Here is a 26,169-nt window from a genome sequence, read left to right as displayed (position 1 = left end):
TATTTGATATGTCCTGTCTTCATCCCAGAAATGCATATTTTCTTGCTTAGATGAAATTCAAGCACCAAGTTTATCTTCATTTTGTAAGTGTGTAATTGCTATGATTTATAAATATTTGTTTTTTCTTTTTGTAATTTATCTTTAAAGTGTGGAGCTCTACCGTTCTGCATGTGATGAGACGAAGGACTGGATAATGGAGAAATTCAGTGCTCTTTTGACAGAAGATGTGGGAAGAGATTTGGCATCTGTTCAGGCTTTACAGAGAAAACATCAGGTCATTTTATTAATTACCAGTTAAATCAAGTCCCATTCTGTTATGTATATATATGAAAGACAATTGTATTGATGCACGTTTTAATGGCACTGGTTTATTTATTTTTTTTTGGGGGGGGGGGGGGGGCGGGTGCTCTCTTTACACGCATTAAATAATAAAAGAAGTTAGAACTGAATTATTTAAAATTAACATTTAAAGTGGATATTGAGATACATTAACTGGTTATTCATCAATACTCTGTCTATTGTAAGTGTAATCAGTACAAAAACTTTCTGGGGAATATGTGTAATCAAACAGGTACATTGGTAAATTATTGAAGATATTCTGATTAATAGAAGTCAGGTAAAATCATCATGAAAATATCTTTCTGTGTCTGTGTTTTGTTTTTAATTTTGGGTCAGATAGATTTATAGATTGATTTTGCATTGCTTATTTCAAAGGAATATATCTGGGAGATGTAGTAGTAGGATAAAAATTCTGGCTGCTGTGTGATGGTCATTCCCTAGATTACTTTTTAAACTTTGTTAGGCCACACTTTTTTATTTTTATGGATGACATCCTCTGGGGACCCCAAAGTCGGTGCGAGCGGGCGAAAAAAAAAAAAAGTCCAAAAAAAAAAAAAAACTGCTTAAGAAAAGTTATGTTTTCAGTACACAGCTGGAAACACTAATTTACCACAGAAACACGTATCAAACTAACAACATGTCTTTATCCATGCTCTCAAAATATTAAAGCATTGTGAATAGGGCCTACTTCGTAGAAAGGTAAAAAGTCATGAATATATATGCTGCATATTACCAAATCTATTTAAGGTTATTTCATGCATTCTGTTGGTATAGAAACCAATAAAACAAATATCAAATAAATAGCGTGTCTTTATTTGTACTCTCAGAAAATTAAAGCATTGTAAACACTTCACAGAATTGTTAAAAAAATTAAGCAAAGATAGGCCTATGCTTCCTACTACTAAGGTAATTTCGGTCGATGCCATTTTGTCTACTTCGACTCACACGCTAGCAGCCAACTATCGGGTGGCCTGTCCGACCTTCAGTCCACCAAATACCGCGACGCTCTTGTCGACCCTTTTTTCGCTCCAAAAAGAAACTGGTATGTGCTGCTTTGGACAGAATGTCACTGAAATTTTCCGGGCGATGATTGCTGGCCGCGGCCAGCCTTTCGTAAAATTGTAAAAGGGTGATATCTCCATGTCCAATATCAATGGCAAACCAATCCAAAACGACGGCCCCCGTTCTCTTTATGACTTTAATTGTCGTGTATTTTGAAATTAATGCTAGAGATGAAGTTGACGGCAAAACGGCCATATTTCCATGTGGTGATAATACGCATGCGCAGAAAGCTCATTTTCCACACTCGGAACTACTCGGATGTCTCCGCAGTCGACAATGACAGTATGGAGCTTGCGGAATTAGCAGAGAATTGCCGATTGCATTTTCCGGCAAATTCAATAACGATGTTTGCGACAACCGACTTCCTTTGGGGGGGGGGGGGCGGTTTGGGGGGGGGGGGGGGGGATTTTTTTTTTTTTTTTTTTTTGGAGAACGGACGAAAATCGGTGCGCGCGCAGGATGTCATCCATAAAATTAAAAAAGTGTGGCCTTATATATTAAAATGGCTTTCATTTCAGAACTTGGAACTTGAGTTAGGACCTCTAGAGGGACGTCTCACCAAAGTAGGCGTATTAGCCACAGCGTAAGTGCGAAGTTGACCTAGAGTAATACATTAAGGGTATATAGTGTAACTTAATTTATAACTAAATGATTTAAATACTGTAGTTTTTTATCTGATTTGTTTTGAAGTAAGTGAACTATTTTATTAAAGAAGGAGCTTGAAACTGAAATCCACTTCTAAGCTAATAGAATCTTACAGTGTTTCAAATATGAAAAAAAATTATTTCTGTCAAAGCAGTTTCTGTTTATAGTTTTTATAAATGATATTTATTTATTATTAAGTGTAAAGACATCCTACCCTGGAGAAATGGAAAATGTGGGAGGCAAGCAGCAGGAGCTGGTCAGCCTCTGGAATGCTTTGCTGGTTAGAAACTTTAAATATAGCTAATTTATCTCAATTCTGTTAACTTAAAACTAAAAAGATCAAAAGAAAAAGAAAAGAAGGTAGATTTTGCTTAGAGATATTGACCCTGTCAGTAACTAAAAAAGCTATTAAAAAGTGTTTTTTATCACAAATATAGCTAGCTTAGTTTATGTTACATTTCTTTTTCTCTTTAGGACAAGGCAGAGGAAAGAAAACAAAAACTTCAAGATTCTGAAGAATTGCAGAAGTTCTACAATGAACTGAGAGATTTGGTAAGTTTTTTTACTGAAATTTAGCAAATTTTTATGAAATTTGGACTAAAAAGAAAGAATGCCTCGGATGAAACTACGTACACCAGCATTTTTTATCAAGTTTGCATAACACCTAAAAAAAATTATTTGATCTTGGTAAACAAGTGCAAGTGCAAGAAATTATAATTTTTATAAATAATTTTATTCTTTTTAAACTACATTTTGGTGAGCTTTTAGTTACTTATATGTTGGGCATCCTAAAAATGCAAAAGCAGGAAAATAGATGCATTTCTTTCTTACATACCTTTTTAAGCAGCAAAAATAAACTTCTCCAGGTTGTTTGTAGTTTCCCATCTTTTTAAAGAAATAAGAATTTTCATTTTACATCTACCACTCTCTACCAAACCCTCTCAGGAAACTGTATTATACTACTTTTGTGTTGGTTCTTCTATTAATTATTTATCTGATTAACTTTTCTGCGTGTAATTTAGGTTACGGTATTTATGTAAAGTTCATTGGCCCAGCAAAATCAATTAATCACAAAAGGGCTTTGGTATTCTTGTGTTCATATCCCTACTTTTATACATAAAAATTGGAAGTCAGTACATTAATATATGAAAAAATGGGAAGTAAGTTAATTTGACAGATAGTTTGGAAGCTATTAAGGACAATTTTGATGACAAACAGAAGCAAAGTATAAGACTGAAGATACATTGTTATACTAATAGCTGGCTACTGTAATTTAAAAGGTTTCATTTCTTATGTGGGAGAAATCTGCTTAAGACAGAGAGATTCAATTCACAGTCTGGTATAGATTCTGGGAAATTGTCAGGGTTCAAGGATCTCATTGTCATGGCAATGTTACAAAGATGTGATTAGATACAGGTTTATTGATTTTGACAATTTCCGTCTTGATTAATCTATTTCAGTCTTGGCAGTTTACTTATCATTAAAGCAAGCTCATGTAAATCATTATGAAAGCTTATCATTAAAGCAAGCTGCTGCTGGCAGAGGTTTGAGAAATATACTGCAACATAAGGAAACAACACAAACCATGCTGTCATTATAAAAATTACTTGATCATTTGCCTTTCTTTCATCATTTTGTGAGAAATAAGTTATGTGACTAAATGGAATCCCTTCAGATATGACTTTGAATAATTAAACATGATATTTACAGGTTAAAGAGATTTGTTAAAGGATAACACAGATGTCACCCATGCCTAATGTTTTTTTTTTTTTATTATTGAAACTTATATTATTTGCATTTAAAAATGTCTGGAAGTGGTATTTTCTGTGATTCAGATAAAAACGATTAATACAGATATATTCAAATTTCTGAAAAGTACAGGAAGGCGATTTTTTTATTAAAAATGATACAAAATAATGAATCCAAATGCCAGAACAAGTCAAGCAATGAACTACAAGTAAGATTTTTTTCAAGGAAAATTCTATTTGGTGAGAGAATAATATTTGTGTCACTTGCTAGCAATATTGCAATACTCCAATCCATCTCTCTAGATGATGTGAAACTATGTAATTATATTTCATCTCTGTTATGTTACATTTGAGTGTCAAAGTTGGTTTTGTTATAATTTGCTTTGTCATAGTTTGTGCTCATACAGTGTACATAACCTTTACAGCAAGCCTGGGTCAGTGAAGTGAAAGTGAAAGTAGCTGACACTGAGTTAGCAAAGGATGTCCCTGGCGCAGAGAAACTCCTCAAACAACATCTGGAACTCCGAGATGAAATAACAAATAACCAAGAAAGGTTTGTGGATAAAACTTGTCAGAATATTATATAGAAGTTCTTCCAAATTAGGACAATGAGTAAATAGGAAATGATTGATTGAAATGAGGCAGTGATCAAATGTTGTGTAATATGTATGTGGTTGCATGGATTTTTTAGAAGTACTTCATTGAAGTGTTTATAATGGACAGGGGAGACTTCCAGTAATTATTTTATGGAAACAAAGAGAACCCACCATGATATGAACCAGTCATAATAACATTTGTGTTCACTGGCTATTTTGGCAAAAATACAGTTAACTTATCAACATTGTATATGTGAGATGTTAAGTTGGTTGTTAAACAGCATGTTTTTTTATATAGATTTGAGCAAGTCAAACTCATGGGTAAAAGAATTCTGAAGAGGAAACCAGCAGAAAGCAAGGAAATAACCCAGCAGCTGAAGCAACTGCAGGTGGACAGAGAAGCTATAACCCAGGGCTGGGCAGCTAGAAATAAACTGTTACAAGACTGCCATGATGTACAGGTAAGTTTCCGAAAAAAATATTCTGTTTAAGCTTCAAATGCCTGTTATGCTAAATTTTATTTTATTTTATTTTATTTTATTTTATTTTATTTTATTTTATTTTATTTTATTTTATTTTAATGTTTGTGAAGTTTTCTCTTTGGTATTGATTCTAGAGGATTTTAGGAGAGAGAGAGAGAGTTCATTGTAGCCAAACTGGAGTAATGATTATGGACAATAATTTACTCTTCATTTTCCCCTGAGATCATGGAAATCAACAGAAAAGCTCCACGCAAGAGTTTTCAAACAAACAAAAGAAGACATACTATATATCTATTCTAAATGAAATTTTCTAGTAGTATTAAGAATGATAATTGTGTTCTTTTTTTTAAGGTATTTTTCCGTGAAGCTGACCAGATAGACTCTGTCACCATCAGCCATGATGCATTCCTGGAGTTTGATGAACTGGGGGTAAGAAATTGTCTCCCAAATGAAAATCCTCTAAGATTTTTTTTAAAAAGATTAACTTTGTCATGTCTTAATGCTTTAGAGCATAAAAAATTTCAGGTAGCGTATTCATTATTAAATGGCATATTTCATACATATAAACTTTTCTTATTAGTATTTTCCTAACATTCAGTGAATTTTTTAAATGAGTCTATTCAGAAACAAATTTTATTGTTATTTTTTTTTACTCAAGACTACTGTCAATGCTGTTGAGGCATTATTTAAGAGGCAGGAAGACTTTGAGAGCACTCTCCTGGCCCAAGAGGACAGAATGAAGAGTTTCAGTAACATGGCAGATAAACTGCTGGCAGTGGGACATTATGATAGTCAGAAGTAAGAGAAGTCTATTAAGATGTAACTTTGACAAGTGAAGGAAAATCAACATATCCAATTATTTTACTATCATTGTATTATTGATAATAATAATAATAATGATAATAATAATAATAATAATAATAATAATAATAACAGTACACCAAATCAAATGCTATAAAGCACTGAACTCTTGATGAGTGATACACTTTTTCCATCACAGTATTGCTGAGAGGAAGCAGTCCGTGCTAACAAGAAGGGAGAGTGTAAAGAGGAAATGTCAGGAAAGACATGATAAACTACTGGCTTCAATGGCCTACCAAGAGTTTAACAGGGATGCAGATGAGGTATTTATTGTACTTAGAAACAAGAATGTCCTTATTTAGTCTCCAATATGTCTTCTTCTTATTTAAGTTACCTTTGAAATCCAGGCTTTATATTAATGAGGTTCTGTGAATACACTTTGAGATATTTATGAATATAAGTTAATATAATTTGAAACTGTGCCACATGCTCCTGAAAATATATTTAGTTAAATGGCATAATATGATCAATAACTTATATATGTGTTAAGTCTCATTTCTGTGGTGCTTCCATGCTTATAAATTATAAATGTTTATGGTACCAAGTTGATAGCTAAGGATTCAGTGATAACAATTCTTAATTACTAACTACCTAACTACTCTAGCTACAGACAGAAATGTGAAAATGTGATGTATTTGAATCATATACAATAAAATGTATTCCATTCTAGCTGTCTAGTTGGATGCATGAAAAGTACCAGCTGGCCACAGACGACTCCTACAAAGATCTCACTAACCTGCCAGCAAAGTTCCAGAAACACCAGGCATTTGAGGCAGAACTGAAAGCCAACCATGACAGGTTACAGATGATTAACCAGGTAGATGGCTGTGTGATATGATGAATTACATATTTATATACAAAGAATGTTCAAACAGCAGGTCTAAAGCAAACGGGTTTTTTTTTTGTAAAAAAAGTGAACCTTTTTTTCTGCAAAACCTCATGTTTGTGGCATATTTTGCATCAGTTTTGATTCTAATTGGACCTTTACCTGTCCAAAGGATTCCATTATTTTTTAGTTTTGAAAATGCAAATAACAGTCATTGTGTCAATCTGTTATCACCCTCATACATTTTAAGAGTTATTACTTATGTTTAATAATGCATCCCCCCCCTCAACACAGTTTGCCTTAAAAAATAATACCGTGGTACCTGCTGTGTATTTTACTAGTCTGGAACAGCTCTGCTGGAAGAGAAGCACTATGCCTCAAAACAGGTGAAGGGTGCCCTGACTGACCTCAACCAGCGCTGGGCTGACCTATACGACAAGTCCACTGATAAGGGAACCAAACTTCGCCAGGCAACACAGCAGCATAGACTGAACAAAGCCCTGGCAGAAGCCAAAGAGAGCTTGGACGAGATTGATAAAGCCGTGTCTTCAGAGGATATAGGACATGACAGGAGGAGTGTGAAAATACTGGTCAAGAATCATCAGGTCAGTACAAATGATTATTACAAATAACACAAATGGTCAGTATAAATGGTCAACACATATAGTCAGCACAAATAGCCAGTATAAATAGCACAAATGGCCAGCACAAACGGTCAGCTCAAGTGATACGTATAAATGGTCAACTCAAATGGTGTTTTGTAAAGACATGTTTAGAACACCGATTGTATATAAGAGTTTGAATACAATGAGCAGTCTGAATTTGTGTTGTTTTTTGTAGAATTTAGAAGGAGATATGAAGATTCATGCTGAGAAGATCCAGGAGCTGGTCAAGGAAGGGGAAGCTATGGCCAGGGCAGGGCATTTTGACTCTGCAGGCATCCTGAAAGCTGTTAAACAATTCTATGCAAGGTTAGGCTTGAACATGAATCCTATTTTCCTGTTGTAACATTTTATTAATTAATTCATTTAAATGTCTGTTTGTTTATTTATTTATTTATTGTTTGTTGGTAATTTTTTTCTAGTTGTAAAATGTGCTAAAAAGAATTCAGTCCAAAATCCAAGTGAGAAAGGGCTTGGTAGAAAGCACAAGCTTTTTTGGTCATTTAAGGAGAAAAATGAATTTTGTCAGATGTGTTTTACAATTATAAAATATTTTGAAGTTTTTGACTTGACGAGAAAAAAACAGCATAAATCTGTAAATATCTTCTCACTGTATATTCAGGTTTGAAGAGCTTAAAGACCCCATGTCCAGAAGAAAGGAGAAGTTACACCAGTCCCTGATGTGGCATCAGTTCAGCTTTGATGTAGATGATGAGCTGCAGTGGGTGCTGGAACACATGCCAGCTGCCACCTCTACTGACTATGGCCACAGCCTGACTGATGCACAGAATCTTAGTAAGAAACATCAGGTAGGTAATTGATATATGGACATATACAGTTTCAATCATAATTTTTAAATTTCCGTGGTACAGTTTTGCATAAGAGGAACATTATATTTTATAATATGGATTGACTGCATACAGAATGTTAGAAATAGTATAAAACAGAATAAGAATGTTTTTATTTAGGGTGATAATGTGGTTTGGAAGGGTTTTCAATTTTACAGTGTTAATCATTTATTTAGAACGAAGGTCTTTTTCTACAGCTTCTTCTTATCATTATTGTTACATGAAAAAATCAATTAACAGATGAGGTTATTTGTCATTTTCCTTATCACAGGACTTGCTATTGGAACTACAAGGTCATCAGCCTATTGTGGAGAAAGTGCTATCCCGTGGTCAGCAGATGATGGACGCTGGTCATTTCTCCAGCCCACAGGTCCAGGATAGGAGTAATGAACTCAGCACTGCTTGGAAGAAGTTGCTAAAAAAGGCCAAGAGCAGGAAGAAACAATTGGAATTGTCTTTACAATGCCAACATGTGAGTTTTTCAGCACAATATATTGCCCATGGAAATCCGTCTTACAAAATTATATAATTTTCTTATAACTTATTTATGGTTATGTTAATTAGAATTTTAAATAAAAATAAGCATTACAACTGGAATTGTCACTTGAAAATGTAAAAGTTAAAAAAGAAAATAAAATTTCAATTTTGACTTGTACTGCATGTGCAACCTTCTACATGTGTATGTTGTTCTCTTAACATCAAAATATTTTTAAACAAATATATTTATACAAATGAATTGTCAACCCTTCCGTTGTATGCTTTTTATGAAAAAGCAGACCTTTTTATCCGATTAGTTGACCCAAATTAAAGAATGGCATAGAAACTAGATCAAATTTTGATCCCCCCTTCTGCTTAATAGAATGTGTAGGGAGTTGTTTAGACCAGAGTGGTTTGTAAATTTAGGGAAAATGGAAGTTTTCTAACTTATGAAAATTATGTGATTTATATTACAGTTCTTCTCAGAAGCTGCAGAAGTCGAGTCTTGGATATCAGAGAAATCTGGGTTTCTAGCCAGTAAGGACTATGGGAAGGATGAACCATCTGCTGATAAGCTGCTTACAAAACACAAGGTATACATCAGCAAATACCATTATTTATAATATCGAACTTTTTTAAAATTACTATTGAACTCATATACATTGTTGTGTATAATGGCACCAAGTTTTAATGTAATAATGAACAACTTTTCATAATTGACACATAATTATACATTTAAGTTTTTGCATACTGGTAATATTTTCTTTAAATCTGGCACGTTTTGTGAGTCATAATGATCCTCATTTATTAGGTCTCAGGTTTGTCTTCACCTAGTTAGCAGTATCTCATGCATGGCAACATGCAGTCATCTTATCTTTTTGACTAGAAATGTGATCATTCTTATTAAAAAAAAAAACATTGTTTTCTGTCTCTTAAATCATTCTTCAATAAACAATCTATAAATTGTTTAAGTCCATTAATGATAAAAATAACAACCTATTTTTTCAGGCATTGAAAGTTGACCTGGATACTTATAATGGCATTGTGGCAGATCTGCAGAAAGAGGCCCAGAAGTTGATGGAGGCTGGAGTGAAGGACAGCACACTCATTGCCAAGAGACAGGTACAGATATTCTCTTATAGTGTCCTTAAAAAATCTTCATGCACTGATGATCAAAATGAATATTTCTTGTGTACAATATGCACATGTTTATGAATTGTGAGAATAAAAATCATATTTGTACCAGTCAAAAAAAATCATGGAATCTTGGAATCAGAAACAAACAGGGGTGAGTGTTTTGCTGGGAATGTTGTTTTAGAAAGCAATACAAAGTGACAGGCAAAACATGGTGAATCTGTACTGTTGTGCAATAAATTATTATGGACAGAAGACAGAGTAGTGTAAATATTAGAACAAAGAAAGATGAGGTAGGTGACATAGATATGATTAATGCATCATTTAACTTGGTTTTCATTACTAGGAACAAGTTCAACAGCAGCTGTCTAGTCTACAGAAGCAGGCTGCCAGCAGACAACAGAAACTGGAGGATTCCAAAGCTGCCCATGTGTACTTTAGAGAAGTGACTGAACTAGGAGAATGGATAGCTGACCAGATGCATGTAGCTGCTTCAGAGGACTTTGGTCATGATTTTGAACACTTACAGGTACTTTGATCTGTAACAATGCAATTGAAACAAGGCAAATGTCCAACCCTCTTTCACATGTGCAATACCTGAATTATGAAGTCATTTTCTAAGCCATATGGAAACCTGCCAAAAAAAAAAAAAATCATTTGTGAAGACCACTTGCAAACCCAAATTTAAGTCACATGTAATACCCTATCCCCCATCAATCCACCTTAGGGATTCTTCAATGTGTGGCATTTCTCCCAACTATGGCCATTCACAGAAAGACACTGCATCTTCTTACAGCAAGTCCATCCTGTGAAACACCAACATATGAGAGCTTCATCTTTAGAAAGTGGTTAACACTAAAACCAGACGAATTACAACATTTCCACATCCTATATTTCCAGATATTAGCTTTGGAAACTCATAATGAAATACTGATTAAAGTGCACTTTCCTTATTGAACTACTAAGTGGTTGTGAAGCAGTATAATTGCTTTAGATGATTTGCTTCTAAATTACTGGCCAGTCATCTAGACCACTGTCTTTCTGTACATTTTAGAAGGAAATATTGACATCAGGTACTTTTACGTGAGGGGTTTCATTGAATTTAAGGTCTGAATTGGAAAAGATCAGTAGTTTTGCTGGATATGTAGACATAGATCAGGGGCAGATCCAGAGCTATTTTCTGACCGTCTTCCAAATTTTCTTTGTTGATCCATCCCCTATTTTTGACTGTCTTCTGACAGAAAAAATTAGATACCCGTCAATGTAAACTTGAAAATCTGACCGTCTTCCAGAAGACCCAGAAGACGGCCTCAATCTGCCCCTGTAGATAATGTGATCTCATGTTTTTTCTTTTACAACTAATAAATTAAATATTGTAGTCTCTTAGAATCACATAACACTAAAGAGTTACAAAACTCCCTTCAGTTTGATAAAAACAAAGCATATATATATATATATATATATATATATATATATATGAAATTATATATATCGTTTTTATTTTAAAAATTACCTGTAAATCAATCCTGTATTTAAGGGTGTTTTTCCACTTTTCAGCTGCTGAGAAAGAAGTTTGATGAGTTCTGTCTGGGGGTGGACACCAGATCCAAACGCTACGAGCAATGTAAAAAGCTATCTGAAGCAGTGCTTGCTAGTGATAGTCAATATAAGTCTGAAGTCAAGGAGCAGCAAGAACAACTCAGGTATAATGGTAGTTCACGTTTTAATATGTAAAACCAATTCAACAATGGCTTAAAGGTGATTGATTTTGGCTGAGGAAATTAAACATATTTCATCATTTTCCTCAAATTGGAGTTTGATGAAAGTTTAAGCATTATGCCTACGCTAAACTTGAGGCATGCAGGAGTCTGGAATAGAGCATGTAGTTATTGATCCTAGGCAGCTTGTATCTCTCACTCACAATTCCCAATAACAGAGATTATCTATTAGATGCTGGAGGCAGCTGATAATTGCATTCATCCTACAATCTAGATATTTATTTCTGATTTAGGAACTCTTAGAATGGGGCTCAAAACACCTGAGGATTGAGATCAGTTGCCTGGTTTTTGAAATGTACCAGTTACTTTCAATTTGAGATGTCAGTATCATAAAAAAAGATTGACATATCAGTGTGCTGAAATATCTTAATTTTCTGTGAACAGTTCGATTCCTTATCAACATTCACAGGATTATGTTATTTATGAAACTATTTAAAAAACCAGAAATATGTTGCAGCAAATGGTACCAGATCAAAGCATTACTTTCATTTTGGAATGTTTTAGATATTACTGTTGATCTCTTTTACTATCCTAGAAAAAATCTGTCATGTTCTTTATAAGCTTTTAAAAAGTCATGGAAACATAAGATTTATTGCGTATCACAGGATACCATGTCCCTTTTTGTACAATATAGGTTATACACATTTCTTAGAAAAATTATTGGAATATACATCTTTTTCTCTATTTTCATCATAAATATTGTGGGTGGAGGAGGAGGAGGAGATTGTTTCAATAACTGTATTCATTGTACTTGTTATTGCTTTCGAGCATTGCTTTGCTCACCTTTCCATAAATATGAACACTAGTGTTAATTATCTTTACCTTAGCACCTCATGGCAGGCCTTGCTTCAGCAGGTTGCTGAGCGCAATGAGAAGCTTCAAGCTGCGGGGAAAATACACAGATTTCATCGAGATGTGGAGGAAGCTCTCTCTAGAATACAGGTACCCCAGAATGACTTCACTTAGCAGAGTTGATTGTTGCAAACAACAGTGACTTGAAACCCCGGCAAATTGTCCTCAGTAAATCACCATGATTTTGAACGCAAATACTTACATTTTTTCTCCACCAGCCCCAAGTTGAATCCGAGTTTTACATGTTTTTTCTCTGCTCTCAGACACATGATCTCACTATCTACAGAGATTTCTGACATGTATATGGACTTAGAGTGGAAGCCAGTAAGATAAGGTAAAACTTCAAATGCTTGAAACTGTGCTACTGAAGGCTTTGATAAACTCTGTTGATCAGGAGATTTGTAATGTAATGATGAGTTGGCAGGTTTTCACTGAATAAATCTCAGTCATTGGCAAAATTATGTGACATGTGGGAGATGTGTAGAAAATATTTTAAGTTTTCACACTACAGTGTAGCACAAGTTGAAGATCCTAAGTTTTCACTTCAACTTAACCTATAACCTTCAAATGCAAAACAGTTTACATGAAAAATAAAAAGATGTGGTCTATTGGCCTACAGAAGTTATGTCTTCTCATGTAACATAAAAAGGGAAAATTGGATTGTCTTGATTTATACAGATATTACCCTTAAAGTTGATGTGGTGCCACATATTTAAATAGTTTTTTTTTCTAATACAATTACACTTTGTAAATATTTTATTAATGGAAGTATATAAATGATGCCATGTATTTATATATATTTATTTAGCCTATCGAAATTGAAAAGTAAACAGTTGCCAGATAAGATAAGATAATTAGGTTTCAGTTTTATTCTAGTATAATTTTCTAAAGCAAAACTATATACCACCTCCATGTCATGCTTTTATTGAGAGCAGAACACGGATAAAATGCTAGCACCTGTGGGTCATGAGATTGATGATTGGCATTTTGAAGCCTGCATGTGATTTTGCTGAGCTAATAAATGAACCGAGGAGGCTTATTTGTGTTTTAAAACAAGCAATGAAAAGTTAAAATATACTAGGAAATCACTCGGTGAGCACAGACACCCTGCAAAGCAGCTTAGGCTCTCATTATTAATTAATGTATGGATCATCACCAAAGTGTGATCGATTGTAAGTTAGCCCCTCTCTGACCAAGCAGTGAAAATCTTCCCCCAAAGTTTCTTTGCTGCTTTCAAGGCCAGTGGCTTTCCTCAGAGCAATAGTCACATGATTGCTTTATTATAGACATCCATTAAATATAATTTCTTTGTGGCTTCCCTGATCTTTCTGAGGCATCTTTGATGGGTTCACTTAGTGGTCATTTATATCAACATCAATCTGAGAAAGGTCGGTCCATAAGATTTTTAATTTTTGAAAGATACATATAAAGCTAGTGTGGATTTCCAGTAACACATATAAAACACTTCTACTAGTTTCTTATACGGATAAAATAAAGCTGACATGCCAATTCATAAACCAAATTAATCTATCGTCCACCCAAAAATAACGTCCTTGTGTTTCCAGCATACTCGTATAATCACCAGCTTTTCTGAATTGTACTCGGTGCCAAGAGGAGGCATGTTAACTGGTAGTCTAATTGCATTCGACTAGAGTCCCTGCAAAGTTGGATCGTTCTACACAGACTGATAGTTGTATTAGGAATGGGCCCTAATTGAATTTGTTGTAAACAATCAGGGTGGCCCTTTAAAATGAAGTGTATGTTATTTTTTCTTTTTTATCTTCTTTTTGTTTTTAACTTTTACAAATTATCTTTATGTGTTATTCATTTGCACTCCTATATCTGCATATTTTAGGCGAAATTTGTGTCTATCCCTGATGACTTGGGCAGAGATATTAATGGAGTTCAAGCATTGCAGAGAAAACATGAAGCTTTTGAGACAGAACTGGTCGCATTGGAAGCTCAGGTAACAATTAAGGATGCAGAATGTCCACACTTACAAAGCATTTGCAGTTGTGGTCAGTGAAATATTAGAATTTATGTTTTACTCTAGTGTAAATTTTTTTCTTTGTGTGTGTGTGTGTGTGGGTGTGTGTGTGTGCTTGAGAGAGAGAGAGAGTGAGCAAGCCTTCTCATTGAAATCATCTTATTGTAGTCTAGTTGCTAAAAAAGAGTGTGCCAGATCCTGCTCTTCTTTCCCTCCAAAACAAAGTTGAGTTACACAAGACTTTTCTAGAAATTCAGTTAATTCTTGTTTTAAAAAATACCCTGATTGATTAAATGAATACCCAAATCAGCCTAGCCATGTAAATTTAAAGTCAGTTTTAGAAACATGCATTGATTCATGTAACTAATTATTTAGTTTAAGTAGTGTAAAGAAAAGGTGACTTCAAAAATGTTTATTTACATGGTCTTTGAACAAAACTCTTTGTTGAGAATGTCATTTAATTTTCCCCTTATTATCAAGTTCCATAAGCAGTCACATAATAATCAAATCAGATAGGAAGTGACACTGTGATGTAAAAATAAAATATCATTAGTTTTTCATTTACACCATAAGTGCAGGTCATTGTCTATGCTATATATGAATAGGAGATAAGTGAGACCTGTGTATTTTGGGTTTACTCTGCAGAACAATGCTATTAATATGCTATTATTAAGGAACCATAATTGATTTTTTGTATTGCCACTCTTTGTATCTGTGCCTAGATCTTGTACCTATACAACATACCATATAATTATTTCTTCTACTGAAAATGTAAATTGGATAAGAAGATTGATCTTAACTTGGGTGGAAGTTTATAATTCATATCTGAACCTTATGAAAGTTACATAATACCATTCATCAAGTGATATCATTAAGAACATATAAATAAGCAATTGACTAAATTACCATATGAAGCTCTGATTCTCTCTCTCTCTCTCTCTCTCTCTCTCTCTCTCTCTCTCTCTCTCTCTCTCTCTCTCTCTCTCTCTCTCTCTCTCTCTCTCTCTCTCTCTCTCTCTCTCTCTCTCTCTCTCTCTCATACACATCGATATCCACTGCAACAGGTTTGCATGCAAAAATAGATCCAGACATATTCACATTAATTTTTGGAATTAATATTACACTGCACCACTAGCTAACACTTGTAGTAAAAGTTACTCACAGTAGTAAGAGAAAATTTTGAGCTAAGTATTTATACTAAAAAATATATATTTGTTCATACTTACAAGTAATTAGAAATATTTTGCCCAAGTTAAGCCAGTCAGCTACAAAAGTGAAGACAAGTCAACTTGCACTTTCAACATGTAAGTAGGTCTGACTGTGGAAAAATACAAAACACGAATCCCAGTGATCCGTGTAGAGTACACGACCTTTCTTGTGAAGAGAACAACAATTACATGCAAATGTTTAAACATTGCCTTGAGCAACAACGTTTTTTTTTTTTCTTTTTCTATTTTCACTGTATCCTATAGCAGTGAAAAGCATTTTAATTTTTGTTGATGTGAATTCCAGAAAGAAATGAGAAACTACATTTTTTGTCATGTTGATATATTGAATAAAATTATTTATTTATTTATTTATTTATTTATTTATTTATTTATTTATTTATTTATTTATTTATTTATTTAATAAATGTAAGTTCCTTTATATAATTTGAATTTGACACCAATTGTACATGGATATGTCATTATATTTGACTTTTTTGTCTTTAAATATATATTTGTATTTTTTTCATTTTATAATATTACTCCTTTGTTAAACTATCAAAGACAAGTTTTTCTACGGCAAAGACATAATCTTTTTTCAGCAACAGGTGTAAAATACCCCTTAGCCATAATAAATTTCATTTTAAGTTGTAATGGTCTAAAAAACTGACTGAAAAGCTTATTATGAGTGTTTACAATATATGGGGCAAAGTATTTGAAAGTCAAAATATAACCATCAATTTTGACTAACAGATGGTAAGTTTGACAAAGCTTGGTGAAGTTTGACTACTAGTGTAAAACTGTGGGTCTAGATACAACCACATCTGACTTGTATTGGCCAAAGAATTATTGTCGTCATCAGATGAAAAGTTTACAATGATGAATGCCTTTTAAGCAGCCTCATAGTCTGATGACATTCATATACATTTATTGTCAGCTTCTGTATTTTTAGTAGCAGAGGAGAATCTGAAGGCAGTGTGTGAGACTAAAGAAGTGCCAGAACCAGTGTAAATTAAGTGGGATTAAATCTGTGTGCCTGGAATGTTGTCTAAGAATAAATGAGAAAGTGGCTCACAAAATGATTTGCAAAAAAACTGCAATTTGTAGAACATGAGAGAAAACAACCAGAAATATATATCCATCATGGATTAATTAATCAGCATTTTTTTCAATTCAAAGGTTGTCAGTGATGTAACAACAAAACACTAAAAAATATCCTTTGAATTACAGCTCCAAGTCCTACTGGATGACTCTGCCCAGCTTCAAGAACAATTTCCTGGAGAAAATGCTGAGAACATAGAACAGCACCAGGCAATGGTGGTAGAAAACTGGGGCATACTGCAGGACCGGGCGGCACAGAGAAAGGAAGACCTACAGTCTGCTAATGATTTGCATAAGTTTATTGCATCAGTAAGTTTGATATCTGAATGAATTTTGTCTTTGTTCCAACTGTCTTCAATGGAGGCTCTTGGAAATGAAGGTATCTGTGGCTTATCAAAGTTTGGCATGTGAAATGAACACTGTTTTATGGCGAGTAAGTAACATATTATACCAGAGTACATGTGCATTGTACAAATTCTAGTCAATGCTCTTAAGAGAGATGAGTGTTATTGTGAATTGAAGCTATTTAGGTTTGAACCACAACTTGAGACTAACTCTCTGTTGTTGTCTGTTAGAAGTGGCCAAATTTCAAACAACCAATATCCTATGTTGCTTGTTTTCTTGATATGGATGATAGTGTGAATGTTTATGGTCATTTGTGATGGAGTTTTTCCCCTTTTCTCTTTGAGGTCCGAGATCTGGTGACATGGGCTTCCCAGGTTCAGACTGAGATGGTGATGGAGGAGCCGGTCAGGGATGTCCAGAGTGTGGAGATATTACGCACACGCCACAGTCAGATCAAGGCAGAGATTGATACCAGAGAGGACATGTTTGAGTCCATCCTGGAAGCTGGGAAGATAATGATAAATGCTGATCACCATGCCAAGGCAGAGGCTAGTAGAAATATTCATTTTGAAATATATTACTGTGATTTTTGTTTATGTTTGTCCCTATTCATGTCAAGGGGTATTCTGTGCCATTCCAATTTGAGAGATTGGCAATTTAGAAACCTCTCTATTATGTTAGTGTGTCACCTAAATGGAGCCCTGGCACCTGACACAGCCAGTAATCCATACAGATTACATGTGATAGGTACATTGTGGCTTGTGAAAAGGAGTAAAACTCCCCATAGCATAATAATGTGTTAGGACCAGTGCTTGGAAACATGTAGATTTTCAGTCAAAAATGTTGCTACTTTATGGCTATAAATAGACAATGCTGTTAAGAAGGACAAGTGGATAAGTGTCAAAACCATCAACGATAATTTTTGAGCCAAAAATGTGTGAGTGAGGTGTCAATACTTGTTAAGTTACCCATTACTAAATTATATTTAATTTTATATGTATATATGCATTTGAAGTAATTATCTTATATTGAGGGATCAAGTCTCTTGTTCTGCATTATATTGTACTCAAGATACATTTAGTGTTATTGCACTAAATGCCACATGCTTTTTGCTATTCCTTATACTGTTATCAGTAGCTGTTCTTCTATCATGGCCAATTACAAGGGAGACTGACATCTTGCCACCCCAGGGTTTAAAGGAAGACACCTCATTGCTGCCTTGTATCCTATCGTCTTATGTAATGGAAAGTTGCCATATTTACTTCTATCTAATTTCTTCTCACTTTTTTGATTTTGAATTTTAATTGTTAATTAGTTTGTTTTTGTTTTTATTTTACTTACCTATCTTTGTAGATTGCGGACCGTGTAAGTCAGGTGGTTGAGGAAAAAGAGCGGCTCCACTCCGCCTGGCAGGAGAGGAAGGTTTACCTAGACCAGCTGTATGACAGCCAAGTCTTCTACAGAGACACCAACCAGATAGAAACAACCAGCAACTCCCAGGAGGTGAGTGATTCAGGAAAAAAATGTTTTATCCTAAATGTTTTGTTAATAATATGATGATATTAAGGAGTGAGAAAAGGGGAAGGGTGATGGTAATGATGGTGATGATGGTAGTGAATATATTTTCATTGCAGGTTTATCTGTCTAGCAGAGATATAGGATCAGCTGTGGAACAGGTGGAGAACATGCTGAAGAAGCATGAAGCTTTTGAGAAAATACTCCTGCAACAAGATGAAAAAGTGAGTTTATCTGTTTAGACAATTCTGCTGTAGACTTATTAGATCAACTAATGCTATTTATGTTATGTTGTTATGTGATTTCCTCTTTTGTAACATCTAGATCTGTGAAGCTTTCTTCAATGTTACAAAAATAATTAATAATAAAAACATAAAATGTATATAAATGAGGATGTTTCTCCTTATTTTGAATGTTCTTTTTGTACAATTCTTTATCATTCAGTTGGTATGTGACAATTTCTCATTTTGCTCGCTATCCTTCATAATTGAATCATTTTTATGTAATCCTTTGCTGGCATAAATGATCTATTTTAAAGAAAACCCACCTCTTTTTAAACAACTAATTTTCATTTTTTTTTCCTATACAGGTAAATGCAGTCTGTGCATTTGGACAAGGACTGGTGGAATCCGGCCACTTTGATATGGACAATATTATGGCTACCTTGGAGGTCATCAAAGTCAAGTTAGTGTCCTTACTGTTAAAAAAAAGAAAAAAATAATAAACAGGACCATTAGTGTTTGGAAACTGCTTTTTAATCTGTTGATTTTTTATGTACAGACACAGATGTGTCTGTACATATTGCCATCACCTGCGTCTGCCGGCGCCGTGCACTTTCCTTGTAAACACGATAAGTGGAGGGCAGTTTTACTTTTTGGCTTAATATTTACAGAGCTGATGAATATTCATAAAACGCAGGTCAAGTTCGAAAACCAGCATGATCGGGCCATTATTGTAGAAAATATGCTGTTTTTTCACTTTTCAGCATATATGCAACCCTGTAAACACATTTAAAAAAAAACCGTTAGGCCTGTTGTCATGAAACTCACAGGAGTAATCAATCTTACTAAAACGCAGGTCAAGTTTGAAAATCGGCATGATCGGGCCACTATTTTAGTAGTTATGCTGTTTTTTCATTTTTCAGCATATATGCAACACTGTAAACACAATATAAGATAAACAGATAGGCCAATTGTCATTAAACTCACAGGAGTGGTCAATCTTACTAAAATGCAGGTTGAGTTCGAAAATCAGCATAATCGGGCCATTATTTTAGAAGTTATGCTGTTTTTTCAAATTTCCTCAGATTCAACTCTTAGGCATGTTAACAGTCTCATTAATGAACTAATAAGATACGTAAAAGTGTTTGTTTGACATTTCCTGCATCTTTACAACATTGTTAGTTGATTATGTAAAAAAATTAAAATGATGTTAAACTTGTTATCGTGTATTGTGTAATAAAGTTTCAAAAATGGAAATAAACTCATATCATTGCAGTTTGTCAGATTCAATCATTCACTATGTTCAGAATCTCAGAATGGAGGAAATTGGACATTTAAGAGCTTGTCCACGAGAGAACCAGCCCAGAGTGGCAAGGTGGGGGTCAGCGGATTTCAACCAAATTTGTTGTATGGAGGCATATTAGGAAGTTATTCATGAGTTAGGAAGGAATCCCAAAAATATCCTTTCTTCAGAGAATTATAGCCTATTATAAGTCGTGGCTTATGTAGCCTCTTTGAGACTCCATTTTTACCTTGGAAAAATAATGATATATTTTGTGTAAATTAAACAAAAATGGAGAAAACTAAAAAATATTAGACCTTACAATCATTGAAAACAATCATTTGGCTTGCCACAGATATATGTAGATTTCAGATAAGACCCTGCTTGGGCGAGCCACACCCATTTATAACACCCCTCCCCCCAAAGTCCAATTTTGATACTACCATCTTTAATTGCATATATCTCCATCTTCACAGGGTTTACAGCTATAAAACTGCATGAATATTTTAGGCAGATATGGGTCATTCCAAATCAAGTTTCAAAAGTTACTGCTGTATTAAAACAGGTACTGAAAAATACCTCCAAAGTTGGCCATTTTTAAGGCAAAAAATCGTGGTGGATTCATTCAAGTCTATGTAGACGATAGGTTTGATTAATTTATTAAACCATTTTGCTCTACAATGATGTTACTAAATTAATAGGGCTGGTGAACATGGAAAGTGGGTGTGTACTAATGAATATCAGGTCAGTAGGTCAAGGTCACTGGGCTTCATATTTGTAAATTGTCATATATGGACTTCTTAATTTATATGGACAAAAAATTTAGAGGAAATAAATCATAGATTCTGTTACTTTGGATAGGCACTGGCAATCAACTTGAGAGTTTACAAGATAATTTTAATATATATATATTTTTTAATATCATCAATTTGGTGAATACAAATTAAAATCTTAGTTTAGTAGCGATTTCTTTTTGGTGCAATATTTATCATATAGAGATCAGGATATGCCATAGTATTTATGATAGCAAAGCCAGAACAAATCTTTTTTAATTATCAAGAGTTTTTTTTTTAATCATCCACACCACTATTTATGAGCATACAGTAACTAAAAAATTATTCAATTATTCAATTTAGTTTATTGTTGTCTCAGATGAATAATTACAAATAATAAAAAAATCACAAAATTATAATATAGCAATACATGCAAAGCAGTGCAACATTAGTTGTGATCATTACAAACTATATCATAATGTAGCAAAACAAGATAATTTTCTATTCAAAAAGCAAAACTAACACAACCGCAAAATATATCCTGGTGTTATGAAACATCTTTGCAGTTTTGTATCAAACATTACAGTTCATAACATCAAAGTTTTTAATACATTCAAAAATATTCTTCCTGAATAGTCTGTAACCCTCCTTACTGACATTTCAATCTCATCTTCACGCTCACAAATGCTAGGTTCTGCTGGCCTGTTTCTTGTGCCCTTCTAAACTCCTAAAGTAAAAACTCTTTTACTTTATTTGAATATAGTTTCAAAGGTTTAGATGACTTTAAAGCTCATCCATTGTGTAACTCAGTGAGATATTCAAGAGGGTGGAGTTCTCTCACAGCTGATGTGCTTTAAGTTTTTCTTTAGTCAGATTGTTGGCCCACTAGACTTTAATTTGATCAAAAGCTGTTTTTTTTTTTGGGCACATTTCATAACCGTGGTCTAAAAAAGGACCTTACAAATACTCTTCAGTCTTAGTAGCAAAAGATTTCAGAGAAAACTTCTCTGGACAAGAAAAAATTTCCCTGTTTGTGATCTTGCTTGGTATAGTCCCAGTTGGCATATTTGCCTCAGAAAAACCCAAATTAACTTTAACATCAGTATCACTCATGTTAAAACTGCTCAAGGAAGGAAGACACCTTTTCTCATGTTGTAGGAATCAAGAAAGCTAAATTGTTGTAATTGGACACTCCAGTCCACGCAGGTTTGGAAGATGTCTGTCTAGCTGGATGTAGAAATGGCTCCAACTGCAGAAACTAGGGCCTCATGCATCTCCTCAGCATTTGTTATATTGTGGCTTTCATTTACATACATGCCTTTCTACAACAGCCATCATTTCCACACTAGTTTCAGTTTCTGCAAGACTTTGGACTCTTTTGCTGACCATAAGATCACTGTGTGTCAAATAACACTTCTCAAATATGCCTGAAATATAAATATATCTTACTACAGACACATGAAAACACTTATCTGAAAGTTAATTGATACATTGATGAAAAATAAATTATTATCCCATTTGTCCATGTTTTATAAGTAAGGCATGGTTTCGAATATTAATTATGATGAGCCTAGCAATTTTGCCAAGACCAGCCCTAGCTTCAATCTAATTCCAATGGTTACCCTTAAATTTATTTTACCCAAGTACCATTAAACCTACATAAATACCCACACAAATATAGCTTAAAAGATAAAATTATCACAGGTCCTTAGGCTGCAATTTCATTATTTGAAAGGGGGCATTTTTCTTTTTAAAAAAATGGAGCGTTTACCATTAAAAAATTACACCTAGATCATTTTTCTGAGTGAACTTTTTTTCTGGATTTTAGCCTGTATTAAAATACAAACAAACCCGTTTCTTACCTGAACCAAGTGGCATCAGTATATTCAAATAGCTTTTTGTCTACACTGACATCTGCAAGTTAATCCCATGATCCCATGACATATTTCGTTATAGGCTCGTTTTCCCCTGTGTGGATGGTTTCCAGCACAAACCAAGCCCATATCCCAGTGCTGGTCACATGGTGTAACCCATTTATTCTCCCAAAGATACTTGAAAAAGTCCAATTGCTGTCATCGGATACAAAAGAATTCACACCTGACAAGAATCAGTGTGCTTTCGTAACTCACGCTGTTTTGCTTCACGTAAACGCGACGAAGATTACTGTTAATATCTCTGTTGCAATTTTTCAATACACTACATGTTTTTTTATATCTGTAGACAGAGTATAAACCACATGATATACGACTTCGTTGAGGAAGATTTGTAAACAAACAGTCTGCGATTTCCGCCATGTTGGATAATGACGTTGTGTTGTTCTGACGTTAGTACATTAGTTTCACATGGTTTTAAAATGTGTTAGATGCTTGTTTTAACCAGAAAAAAATTAGAAGAGGTAAAATGAAAATAAAAAGTTCAACTAACAGTGTTTTAAACCATTCGTTGACTTGAAAGAGATGGCTGAAGTTCAGTGCACCGATATACGTGTTCGGATATATTTACGAGTCATGTTCTATCTGTTACAACGGACAAGTTGTAGAACAGCAGTAAGTTTTGATTTCATGTATAAATAGATTAATGAGTTATCTGTTAGTCCTGAACACGCTTTACCCCAAAGACCTGTGAAGATGAAGATATTGTCAAAAATAGAAGGGGGGTGTTCAAAGCATGTGGTTTGTAGGCCTGAGAAAAACGCTTGGTTTGTTACCATGGAAACAAAGAGAGTGGAAAAAGTGTATATCATTTTAATCCCCTATCTTTAGGTTATAATATATCACCAAACTAAATCATTTGGTGACACCTGTATAAACTTTAAGGCCAATCAATATAACCCTGTTTTTCAGAAGAATTTTTGGTTGATAAACCCCCCAAATTGTCACTGGCCATATCTCTGTAAGTAGGGATTTTTTTCAGGAAATATTGCAGCCTCAGATATTGTTCATATAAAGGTTCAAACACACCAAATATGATGTAAACCCGTTCACCCCCACCTTGCCGCATTTTCTACATTTGGTTTGGTTTTCTCGTGGACACACACTTAACACTGTTGTATTGATATTTTTCCCATCTCATCAATTTTCTTAGTTGATCGTATAAAAATGGCAGTAACCTGTTAATTTTGTTTTATGTTAAAAAGTGTTAAAAATGGAAAAAAAAACCATTTCAGAACAGTGCTGTCTTGTTTACATTCTGGCATTTTCAAGTTGTGACTTGGAAGTTCCATGGGCCTGAAGACCTTTGCTAGTCACATTTTCTGAATATCCATGATACTAATATTTTATTATTAAAAATTGATGGTCATTATGCTGTTAAACATTATGTAATATTGCATCAAAATTTGAAAAAAACCTATTTTGGGCTCTGCTCCCATGATGACCATTTAAGAAAAAACCATGTCACTTACTGTTCTCAAACAGTACAGTAAATATGTACAGATGTGTCTGTACATATTGCCATCACCTGTGTCTGTTGTCGCCGTCGTCGCCGGTGCCGACACCGTGCACTTTCATTGTAAACATGATAAGTGGAAGGCAGTTTTACTTTTTGGCTGTATATTTACACAGCTGATGAATATTCATAAAACGCAGGTCAAGTTAAAAAATCAGCATGATCGGGCCATTATTGTAGAAAATATGCTGTTTTTTCACTTTTCAGCATATATGCAACACTGTAAACACATTTTAAGGAAAACAGATAGGCCTGTTGTCATGAAAATCACAGGAGTAATTGATCTTACTATAACACAGGTCAAGTTCGAAAATTGGCATGTTCCACGGGCTTGAAGACCCATGCTAGTCACATTTTCTGAAAATCCATGATACGTGTATTTTATTATTAAAAATTAACGGTCATTTTGCTGTTAACCATTATGTAATATTGCATCAGAATAGAAGAAAACACAATTTTGGGTGCTGCTGCCAAGATGACCATTATGGGAAAATTATGTTACTTATGATTGTCAAACTTTCAAAAAAGAAATACAGGACTAAAATGCAGAGTAATTGATCTTACTAAAACGCTGGTCAAGTTCAAAAATCGGCATGATCGGGCCACTATTTTAGTGGTTATGCTTTTTTTTCACTTTTCAGCATATATGCAACACTGTAAACACAATATAAGAAAAACAGATAGGCCAATTGTCATTAAACTCACAGGAGTGGTCATTCCTGCTAAATCGCAGGTTGAGTTCAAAAATCAGCATAATCGGGCCATTATTTTAAAGAAATGCCGTTTTTATGTACAGACACAGATGTATTTTACCTGTTGAGCATAATTAAAATTTGATGTTGAATTTGCAGTTTAACATAATGTACTTTTGCATCAGAATTGACAGTAGCCTTTTTTGTTATTTCCTGCTTTTTGTCTGTACATTTGACAGCTTTGCTGCCTTGTTATTTATTGCTGACAATTTATTGCTCAGAATTGTTATGTTAACAGGTCAGATAATGGATTACTGATAGACGTATTACTATACAGATTTCTCCAGGATTAGGATTCACAAGTTTAAAAGTAATTGCTTCTGTTTTCGGTCCATTTTAGGCGAAGCTATATCAAGGAGCTGAGTAGTGATCGCAGGCAGAGACTGGAGGATGCTTTGGCTTACACACGTTTCAACAGGGATGTCCTAGAGGTAGGATCTATACCCATGTACATATATTTGCAGGTCAACATGCATCCTAATGCACATGCATGCACGTGCACAGATACACATACTTGTAGCTTCACACACATAAAAAACAAGGGTCAAGTCCCCGTAGTTAAACATGCTGGTAACTTCACTTATGAAAGGTTGTTTTTTTATTGCTATCAGATAGAAGCCTGGATAGAGGAGAAAATAAAGATCACATCTGATGCTAGCCTCAGCAAAGTAACAGACCTGCAGGACAAGGTGAAGAAACTCCAGAAACACCAGGCATTCGAGGCGGAAATCATAGCCAATGCTGAAAGGATCAAGTTGATCAAACAGGTATTTGTGTCTTCCCCATCTCAAGTAGTATGAAGTTCACTAGTGAGACCAAATGACAAATGTAGGTTGATTTCATTTTTGGCCACTTAAAATCTGAAATAAGTGGGTCGCCTTATTTGATCTGCAAACCAGTGAGTATGCTGTTCTGAATGAGGCCTTGGTTGTTCTCAAAAATGTTTTTTTCTCGATTGAACCAAACGTCCCATTTTGAGTGTCAAATTCACTTTGATTTCAGGGGTAGATATATTACATTGAATTTAGTGAGTAGTTATGATTATGCTTGTACACACATGTGGAATCTAGAAGAGCTACCATCAATGCAAGCTAAAATATAGAGAGATAATGATCATTTTTTCTTTTAATCTGAAATGATCTTAATTGTAAAAATTGATATAATCAGATGAACTATATGTAACCAGAAACTTTTATTTTAAAAATTTCTATTTTTTAGAGAAAAATGAATT

At 34.3% G+C, this 26,169-nt stretch overlaps 2 protein-coding genes and 1 long non-coding RNA gene across 4 annotated transcripts in view; 1 reads left to right on the top strand and 2 right to left on the bottom strand.

Moving 5' to 3' along the window:
- The window catches only part of LOC106171058 (5-hydroxytryptamine receptor 4), a 35,288-nt gene extending 19,679 nt beyond the window's left edge, over positions 1–15,609 (bottom strand). Inside the window, exon 1 of the mRNA XM_013551177.3 lies at positions 15,524–15,609. The gene's annotated coding sequence lies outside the window, so the exon portion shown is untranslated. The remainder of the gene's footprint in view (positions 1–15,523) is intronic.
- LOC106171059 (spectrin beta chain, non-erythrocytic 1) overlaps positions 1–26,169 on the top strand; it is a 90,454-nt gene that overhangs the window by 40,431 nt on the left and 23,854 nt on the right. For both annotated transcript variants that reach the window (XM_013551179.3, XM_087006779.1), the window contains exons 30-56: positions 148–274; positions 1,920–1,984; positions 2,245–2,326; positions 2,521–2,598; positions 4,220–4,347; positions 4,689–4,851; positions 5,224–5,301; positions 5,531–5,670; positions 5,873–5,996; positions 6,404–6,550; positions 6,901–7,164; positions 7,400–7,530; positions 7,844–8,030; positions 8,341–8,541; positions 9,023–9,139; positions 9,555–9,668; positions 10,027–10,209; positions 11,238–11,383; positions 12,286–12,400; positions 14,166–14,276; positions 16,733–16,912; positions 17,293–17,496; positions 18,302–18,451; positions 18,583–18,687; positions 19,053–19,147; positions 25,279–25,369; positions 25,550–25,705. In XM_013551179.3, the coding sequence (XP_013406633.2) occupies positions 148–274; positions 1,920–1,984; positions 2,245–2,326; positions 2,521–2,598; positions 4,220–4,347; positions 4,689–4,851; positions 5,224–5,301; positions 5,531–5,670; positions 5,873–5,996; positions 6,404–6,550; positions 6,901–7,164; positions 7,400–7,530; positions 7,844–8,030; positions 8,341–8,541; positions 9,023–9,139; positions 9,555–9,668; positions 10,027–10,209; positions 11,238–11,383; positions 12,286–12,400; positions 14,166–14,276; positions 16,733–16,912; positions 17,293–17,496; positions 18,302–18,451; positions 18,583–18,687; positions 19,053–19,147; positions 25,279–25,369; positions 25,550–25,705 (3,682 nt within the window). The remainder of the gene's footprint in view (positions 1–147; positions 275–1,919; positions 1,985–2,244; positions 2,327–2,520; positions 2,599–4,219; positions 4,348–4,688; positions 4,852–5,223; positions 5,302–5,530; positions 5,671–5,872; positions 5,997–6,403; positions 6,551–6,900; positions 7,165–7,399; positions 7,531–7,843; positions 8,031–8,340; positions 8,542–9,022; positions 9,140–9,554; positions 9,669–10,026; positions 10,210–11,237; positions 11,384–12,285; positions 12,401–14,165; positions 14,277–16,732; positions 16,913–17,292; positions 17,497–18,301; positions 18,452–18,582; positions 18,688–19,052; positions 19,148–25,278; positions 25,370–25,549; positions 25,706–26,169) is intronic.
- LOC147763449 (uncharacterized) lies at positions 21,631–23,218 on the bottom strand. Its single transcript, XR_015333240.1, has 2 exons — positions 22,602–23,218; positions 21,631–22,166 (listed from the first exon to the last, which is right to left on the bottom strand). It is a non-coding gene; the product is annotated as an uncharacterized LOC147763449 (long non-coding RNA).

This window comes from Lingula anatina, chromosome 2 (genome assembly GCF_051362555.1).
Source record: "Lingula anatina isolate TDL-2025a chromosome 2, LinAna3.0, whole genome shotgun sequence".
Taxonomy (NCBI): domain Eukaryota; kingdom Metazoa; phylum Brachiopoda; class Lingulata; order Lingulida; family Lingulidae; genus Lingula; species Lingula anatina.
This window is presented reverse-complemented; position numbering and strand designations above follow the sequence as displayed.